General features: G+C 38.4%; 1 protein-coding gene across 1 annotated transcript; it reads right to left on the bottom strand.

Moving 5' to 3' along the window:
* Positions 1 to 988: 988 nt before the first annotated feature.
* Positions 989 to 1909, bottom strand: LOC125187679 (calmodulin-binding protein 25-like). The gene has a single exon (XM_048084303.1). It carries the CDS (start codon positions 1749 to 1751, stop codon positions 1158 to 1160), a length of 594 nt encoding a protein of 197 aa, XP_047940260.1. The 5' UTR covers positions 1752 to 1909; the 3' UTR covers positions 989 to 1157.
* Positions 1910 to 9306: the final 7397 nt, after the last annotated feature.

Genomic DNA, 9306 nt, shown 5'->3' with positions numbered 1-9306 from the left:
AATTAAACACGTACATAGTTTTAGTAGATCAATTTTTAAACCATGTTTCCATGTGATAATTAAACTAATCAATTTTGACCGGATATTTTGATGGTGAAAGACCCGAATTAAGGACTTAATTATGCGTGTACGCAATTGATGACGTTAATTCAATTATGGAATAGAATAACCATACCAAATTAACTTTTTTAAGCATGTAAACTAAAAGAAATGCTCATAGTTTACTACTCAGAAAGTAAGAAAAATAAAAAAAGACGAATTAAATATCAAACTTGACTTTTAAGTACGAAATTGATAGACTGGATGAGTGTTAAAGTAAGCCACAAGATCAATCTCATGTTAATCAATCTATGAAAATAATCACCTACCATAACACATAAGCTCAAGAATCAAGTGTCCCAATAATAAGTTCGCTAATCTTGGTATGATTGAGCATAAAATTCCTATAAATGTAATAAAGCTATATTAATGCATCATCCATCCATTTGCCTAAGACATACCTTCACTTCAACTGAATCAATTTCTACTTTGGGATCATTTTACGTTAGAGATTCCCACAATAGAAACTTTGTTTTACATATGTAGGACTCGGTAAAACTGTAACATGAAACGTGTATTTAAAAATATGTTTTGGGTATGCGTTTAATACTAAAAAATCGATCCTCGGTAACACATTGGCCTTGCAAAGTTGATTATGCGGGATCATTACTGGGAGTTATCACAGTTGTTAACAAACTTATTTTATACACAAAACAAAATAATAAATCCATAAAAATTTTCTCTGACGATCCTTGCTCATTTAGTATGACTTCTTGTTGGAATTTGGGTTATATTGGTGAGATCTTTGATCCAACAGTAAAGAGATTGTGGTTATAATAAATGTCATGTGGCTTTCTTAATTTCCAATTAAATAATTTTTTTATAAGCCAAGAATTATACACAAAAATATCATCTTCATCAAATAATAATAGTACTAGTAGATGTAATATGAGAAGAATTAAGTTTCCTAATAAAGAAAGGAAGAAATAATTTCAGCATCATCAAAATGATGGAAAAATTGAAAGATGATTTATACTACAGCTAGCGATTCTATGCTACCAAAAAAAGAGGGAAAAAAAATGAGAAATCGAAATTTCTCAAAACAGAGCATAGCTAATCTAAGCTTCCCACGATTCGAGCGTGGGGAAGTTACAGAGAGAGTCGAAGTAATGCTCCCTCGCTCCGCCGTCGGTCGCCGCCGCAGCGTACGAAGCCGAGGCGTCGAGCATGAACGCCGCCGACGTGTCCAGCGTCGGGAATCCGTCCGCCGCTCTCCGCGGCTCCGGTCTAGACACCGCCGAAGCGGAAGCGCTGGAGCCGCCGATCTTCGCGCCGGTCACCTCCTGCACCATCCACATGAAATTCTCCGGATCCGCGTTGTAGAACGTCGTTGTCGCCGCGCGCTTCGACGGCCGCGCCTTGCGCTTCGCCACCCTGCCGCCGGAGATCGGAGCCACTCGCCGCTGCTTCGAGACGAGAGCCTCGTTCTCCGACACGCCGGAGACCGTCGGCGTGTGAACCGGCGTCGTGTCCGCCTTGGAGTAGACAGAGTGCAGCATTCCGGATGAGATCTCGGCGCCGGAGATGGAGGTGTGCAGCGCCTTCGTTAGGGTTTCGTTTTCCATTGTGAATAGATCGGAAAGCCATGTGTCGGGATACGCCGGGCGGTAGGACCACGGCTGCTCCGCCAGGAGATGATCGTAAGACGCCATTGTTTGTAGCTAGAAATCGACAAATTCTAAATTGATTAGAAATTGACCTTAGAATTTTGACCTAATTTTAGTTGTTAGAAGATTTGAAGAAGGAGAAGGGGAGAAGTAGTGAGTTAGAGAGTAGTTGGAATGAATCTGAATGTGAAATGAAACAGAGTGAGAAATGGGAGCTTTATAGGGAGAAGGGAGGGTGGTGAATAAATAGGACGGTGAGAAAGGAAACGCGTTGATACGGCCAGGTGGCAGGCATCTTTTATGCTAGGGGAATAAGTTATTACTCTCTCATTCACTTCGGGTATCCATAACTCTACACGGGGCCAAGCTCTAGGTCTCACTCACGTCATCATTTCTCTTATTTTATGCACCAAGGCCACAACTTTAACAATTTTGCAGGCCTCATCCGAGCCTCATCCAGACCACGAATATTAAATTGCACTATTCATTACCTTTAATGCAATAATTTGAAACAATGACCATTTATGTAAATGAAAAATTAATTTTATTCATTCTGAATAAAATTACAAACGACGAGAAAAAAAATACATTAAACATGACATCAATGCTGGAAAATGTTGATGTGTGTCCAAAATTCTTCAATTAGATCTGCTTGGATGCAAGTGTGGGCATGTTCTTCGCGCATATCAATTTCGCGAGCCATGACATTGCGAATGTTGAGAGAAACACCTTGCGTTGGAGGGTCACTTAAAATGGATGAACTGGCGATGGCGTAGTCGTTCCATGCGGTGACATTGTCTCCTTCATCATCCACGATCATGTTATGCAGTAAGACACATGCATACATGATGTCAACAATTAGTGGAGAGTGCCACATACATGACGGTCAATTTACTGTATCCCACCATTCTTGGAGGATTCTGAATGCATGCTCCACGTCTTTCTGAGCCGTCTCCTGCCTTTGGGCAAACAACAACCTCTTCGAAGTTGCCGTACATGTGATTGTCTTTACGAAGACGGGCCATCGCAGTTATATCCCATTTGCCAGACAGTACTTCATATTGTACCGACGACCGTTGTGAACTCTACGTTTGTCGATCGCCCGACGCCTAGCTCGTTGAACACTGAAGACTCATTCAACACATTGAGGTGGTTGCTCGATCCAGCGGCACCAAGTATGCATGCCAGATCCACAATTATTGGTTGGCAACTACCTCCAACACGATAGTCAAATGTGTGCCCTTGTACCCGCTAGTGTATGCACCTCTCCATGCCGCGGGACAATTCTTTCACTACCAATGCATGCTGTCGATGCTGCCCAATATTTTGGGGAAGTTGTGAACCCCCTCGTGCATGTTCACCAACATCTAGGTGTTGTGAGTCATTCGTATCCTTGAAAGCTTCGGTGACCGTTAGAAAAAATTTTGCATGGAGATACTCGTCGAACATATCAGCACTAGTGTCTTAAGTGAGTTGTCGTATTGCTGATGTGCATTTCTGCAATGACGATAGACTTTGCCGCCTACAACCTTGGTGCATTGCATGAAATACGAATCACGAGCAACAACTCCGCTGACAACACGCAGGAACAAAGGCATCCCCATCTGGAACCGTCGGCGAAACATCTGATCACTCTATCGAGGGTCTCTTGAGAAATAATCAATGAAGAACCGCAAACTAGCTTCCTCACGATCTCGATGGATATACATCTGACTCCGTGGTACGCTTTGTTAATTCCAAGCTTGAATTGCAGCTTGGTTGCGAGCAACCTCGTTGTTTATTTTCTCTTGGGTAGCAGGCGTCGCCTCATTCATCATTTTAATAATGTTCTCGCGGATGACTTTTTCATCGGGTTGAGGGGGCATTTTGACGGATATAGTGGGAGATTAAGTTTGAGAAGGATATGAATGATGTAGAATACAAATGAAAATGTTGTGGAATGATATGATATTTACAGGAAAAATATTTGAATTAAAAAAAAAATAAAATTGAGTTGGATCCGGCCCGTGTGCCTGCAGTGCCTGGACAGGGCGCAAACGGGTGTGGCCAAAGGCTCCTCCACTGTCCCAAGTCTTGTCCGAGGCCCCGGAATACCCACCTCAAACCCACAAGGCCCTGAAAAATCCACCTCGAACCTGCTAGGCCCCAGGCCGAACCTCACCCGTGGTCTGGCCCCTAGTGTTGGGGATGGCCTTATTACTTAATAGAGAATTTGAAGATGAGAAAAGTTTGAAAAAATTACTCATATTAGCTGGAACAAAATGATATTGTTTTAATATGCTAAAATAATTCATTGCTTCATGTAAATTTATCGGCTTGTTATATGTGCTAGATTTTGTTGGGCTCAGTCCTTAGGTCGGGTAGCCCAGCGGGACGAGACACCCACAACGGTTACCTGTCGTCTCATTCTGGCGAGATAGGTTAGCAGCACTTCGTGCGCACTATTATAGATACTCTTACGTGGCGCGCATTAAAACAATATTGCAGCCCTTTATTATATCCAATGACAATTATTTTGCTTACGAACCATTTATGACTAATTAAATCTCATAATTTTTTCTTATTTGCTCTAAAATGAAAAATAGGATTAATGATTATGAATATATGAAATGTTTTTCCAACAGCTTAACTTCAAGTTCGTGAAAGTGTCTATCTATGAGTAATGAGTAAAGTTTCGTTGAAGTTGATGGTAATTTTTTAAGAAATAAAGCCTAGTCAAAACTAAACTTAAGTTAACTTCACTTACAAAATAATTTTATTCGAACAATTCAACGAATTCAATGATTAAATGTCAAAAGCAAAGCATATTAAATGTCCTATTAACTTGAAATTTCAAAATTAGAATATGTAGCCACCGTTTTCTATACTGTGCAATGAATAGGGAGTAGTACTTAGGGGTGGGTAGGTACGGTATACCTTACCGAAACCACCATACCGTATACCTTACCGTAAATACGGTATGCGAAAAAGTCATACCTTTACCTTACCAAAGTTTTCGGTATACCGAACTTCGATATACCTTATTTTCGGTATGACGAATTTCCATACCAATACCGTATCTCATTTTTGGTATACCGTACCGAAGTTCGGTATACCTTACTTTTACAGTATACCTGACTTTCAACATCAATTAAAATAAAAAATTAAAGTTTCTAGAATATTATTTATATTTTATAATTTTAAAAATAAATTAAATATAATGTATTCATAATTATATTTATATTTTATGATAGATTTTATAATTTAAAAATATATAAAATATATTTTATATATAATTGTGTTTATATTTTTGTGGTATATACCTTAGTTTACGGTATATACCTTAATTTACGGTATATACCGAATTTCGGTATGCAGCGGTATACCGCGGTATTTGAAAATTCATACCGTTACCTTACCGGAATCTTTCGGTAAGGTATCATACCGTACCGAAAGTCACGGTATACCGAAAATTCGATATTTTTTCGGTACGATAAGGCCGGTATTTCGGTATTTTGGTATTTTTCCCCAGCCCTAGTAGTACTCCATATTGCAAATAATTTAAGTTATAAAATATTTTCTTCGATTTAATAATTAAGTTATGATACACTTTGGCATAACATCAGGCATAACATCAACGAATATATTGTTTTTTTAAGTTATAAATATTTTCTTCGAAGTATGTTCACATTTCTGATTTCACCTATCGTATTCAAGTCTCATACTGCAAAGAGGGCCCAATGGGCCACGTGGGCTAACAGGTGTAACCATGTAGTGTCGGGTCGGAATTATCCAGTTCTCCGTGTGGGTCCGGAGAATCTTTTCATCTATAATAGGCCTCTATATGTCGAGCATATACATATGCTATATATTTTAAATTACCAATGGATTATTAAATTTCATTGTAAAATATGATGAGAATGAGATTGCTAATTCTTCTATTTGTAATAGTAATAGATTGTACTTAGTTTTAATAGATTTTCGTTAACTTCTGTAAAATATGATTGTGATAGAAATTAAACGACCCTATATGAATTAATTGGGGTAGTTAAACAATGAATAGTTTATTACTATTAAGCTATAATAATAATTTTGTTGGCTTCATTGTAATTTAAATGAAATAGACTGTGTTTGGAATTTCGCTAGCAAACCCCACTTTCAATTTCCGTCATTTTCTGTGGTCTTATAGCTTTTCACAATTATTAAGCTGTTTCCAAATTATTGAATTTTCAAATATGGCTCACTGACATCATTGACTTATATCACTACTCATAAATTATTAAAGCCTGTGCTGACAAAATCCCTAACCTAATAATACCCACAAACTCATCTATATTTTTTTGTTTCTGTTTTTGGATTCTGGGAAGTGCAGAGAATAAAACAATGATCATATATCTTCGTTATTTTTCCTATGGGAGATAAGAATACTTAAATTTAATATACGAAGAAAGTAAATGTTATATAAATTAGACATATAATTTGGTTAAACACTCTTTATTAAATATATAGTATAGTATTAAATATTTTAAGGAAAATAGCTACAAATATAATTTGGGTAAACACTCTTTATTAGCCAGTTAATATAAACAGTCAACAATATTAGTGTAAAGAGCATTTTAATGGGAACATTATTAATTTTCGTAAATTTGGTTGCTTTATAAGCCACAATTAATACTCATATAGTGTGAACGTCAATTGTGAAAACGCGTTTTCTGCTGTTTGTCTATTTTTGCGAATACATAAAGACGATTTTTGTTGTTACGTTGCTACTAAAAGTTAATCATATACGCACAACAGAAAAAAAATAAATAAATTATGAAATCATGCATACGCTGTAAATATTTATCAGTTTATATCATGCACTATATATTTGACCAAATCAATATAATCATTGCCAAATTATATGATGACAGCTACTTTTTTCAATAATTTGAAGTACACACCCAGAATTACCTCTTGTGGGTAAAAGGTAAAATCCATTCACTTGCCCTTTCCCTAAAATATTACTCAGATTTTATTTTATGTTTTTATCATCATGGGTTGAATTACTTGAATTATTTTATGTTTCAGTATCCCAGCCCAGTATGTTACACGTTCAATTATTCATATATGGAAAAATTCAAATATTTCAATATAGACTATAGTTGTCTATCTATAAATTAATACTCCTATAACATGATATTGAAATATAATTGATGGGCTTCTATCAGATAATCCACAAACTTATCTACCAAAGAAATAATTAAAAATCGGATAATATATCTATAAATCTTCGATGTAGAATCAACTTTATTAGTGGGTGAAAAATCAACCTAATTTATGATTGTCTTATATCAAAAAAATACATGGATGGAAAGGCATTGGAGTGGGGGCCCTTTCTCGCCTTTCTTTTGTGAAGTAATCACGAAATTAATGTGGGCCCATATGCGTTCATACTCAACTTAAAAAAAGTTAGTGCACATATTTTTGTCCATTTAATTGGCAACTTCCTTGATTTTGCTCTGAAGTGTCGCAACAAAATTGCATGCATTTTTTAGTTCACATTAGTTTACACTTGAGAACTTTGAATAAGATTCTTATATGCTCAGTGGCGGACGCAAGAATTATTTTCAATAGGGGTTTTATTAGATATTCTCTCCGTCGACTAATACAAAGAACATTTTGTCCTAGTACGAGTTTTAAGAAATATAGTAGAAAATTGATTAAAAAAAATAGTGAAAGGTGAGTCCTACTTTATATATTAATTTTATAATAAAACTAGAGTAGGATAAAGTTAGTGGAATGTGTGGTCCATTACTAAAAATAGTAGAAAACAACTGAGAAGTTTAGTGGTTGACGGATGAAAATAGCAAAATGGAAAATTTATTGATGGACGGAGGGAGTACTTTTTATAGTCAATATATGTATATTTGTGTGTATATATATAATGGAATGCGCCCCTTATAATGAATACTCCTGCATATAATGTTAATTACAAGGGCATAATGTTCATTATAAGGGATGTACTATACATAATACAAAGTGCATAAAAATATTCATTACAAATGTATAAAATGTTTATGATTTATAATTTATAGTTATACAATAAGAATTGGTTATTATATGAACATATTTATATCTATCTATATATATATTATTTAGAAAATTACTTTCTCTTATTATGTTTTATACTTTTCTATTTTCAAATAACTTATTTACATTAATACGTAGTGTATATCGTTTCGTTTCTATTATTTTTAGTAAATGCACCATGCTTTCTTAAAAAGTATTATAGCACAATTGTTATAAAACTGAAAAGAAAAGAAAGAATTTGAAAATTGAAATATTACCAATAAAAATCACCGCCTAAAATGAAGGTTCCAGTGCCAAATTAAATAACGAGGAGAGAGTTAGTTTTAGTTTTAAATAATTTGAAAATAATCAATAGCCTTTAGAGCATCCACTATAGGGGAGTCGCGGTCGGGCCACGGGAGAGCCGCGAGCCGCGGCTCCCTGGAGTGACTGGGGTGGGCAGCCGGGGGGGGGGGGGATGGGGGTGGACAAGGGAGCGCCATGATCGTGGCCTCGACCGCGGCTCCCCTATTTCCGATTTTTTTTTTTTTTTAATTTTCAAAATTTATTCTATATATATCTAAAATTCATATCTTATTTTAACTCTACCCTCACACACAATTTACCCTATTCCCTTCAATTTGAATTTTTGTGAAATGCAAGGCGGAGACGATCCCGGTTATGGAGATTCGGGACAGGGGAACTTTCCACCCCCCAACGCTGGAGATCGAGTCCCGCCCCTCCTCCATCCCAGATGTGGAGTCCGCCATCGCCGGCGCCGTGGCAACAAACACCCCAAAACCGGGGTCAGTCCCCGGCTTATCAGCAGAGATATGCAGGTCGTACCCAACCGGAGACGGGCGACTACCGACCCAACATGGACGCGATAAACTTCCCGTCCCAATTTCAATCATCCTCATTCCAGAGCAGTCAATCTCCGCTTGATGAATCTGATAGATTCACATGGGAACAATTGATGGGGTCGCCTGATACCCCAACGCCGACGCCCGGTCGTGTAGAGACGGGGAGAGGAGGCGGTGGAAGAAGCGGCGGCGGTGGCAACGGCAGGCGAAGAGGCGGCGGCGGGCGAGGCGGAGGATCCGCGCGAGGTGGCGGCAACGGCGACGGCGGGCAGCAAGGCGGCCGTGGTGGTCGCAGACAAGGCGATGGCGGCGGCGGGCAGGAAGGCGGCGGCGGCGGTCACGGAGATGGCGATGGCGGTCGTGGTCGACGAGGGATTCTGTACACAGACGCCGAGTCCATTGCTATTGCTAGGGCATGGGATGCGGTGACGACAGATGCCATAGTTGGCACGGATCAGACCGACTTATGCTTCTGGCGGAAAGTCTTGGTGGTGTACAATGAATTCAAACCGCCGGGGAGCGTCGACCGTACACCCGATCAGATTCGGAAGAAGTTCGGCAGGATCACTACAGCTCTTCAGAAGTTCATTGGTTAATACAAGAACCAAATGCGCACTGCTCAGAGTGGCCGCAGCGAAGCCGACATAAAATTCCTGTCGATGCAGTTGTTCAATGTGCAAGTAGGCAAGAAGTTTACCTACTAGGTA

The sequence above is a fragment of the Salvia hispanica genome, chromosome 5, assembly GCF_023119035.1.
Source record: "Salvia hispanica cultivar TCC Black 2014 chromosome 5, UniMelb_Shisp_WGS_1.0, whole genome shotgun sequence".
In the NCBI taxonomy this organism is placed as follows: domain Eukaryota; kingdom Viridiplantae; phylum Streptophyta; class Magnoliopsida; order Lamiales; family Lamiaceae; genus Salvia; species Salvia hispanica.
The sequence above is the reverse complement of the archived record's forward strand: the minus strand, read 5'-3'. Positions and strand labels throughout refer to the sequence as shown.

Bases quoted from the DNA above. Each gene is read 5' to 3' on its own strand.
- LOC125187679 (XM_048084303.1), bottom strand. From the start codon at position 1,751: ATGGCGTCTTACGATCATCTCCTGGCGGAGCAGCCGTGGTCCTACCGC.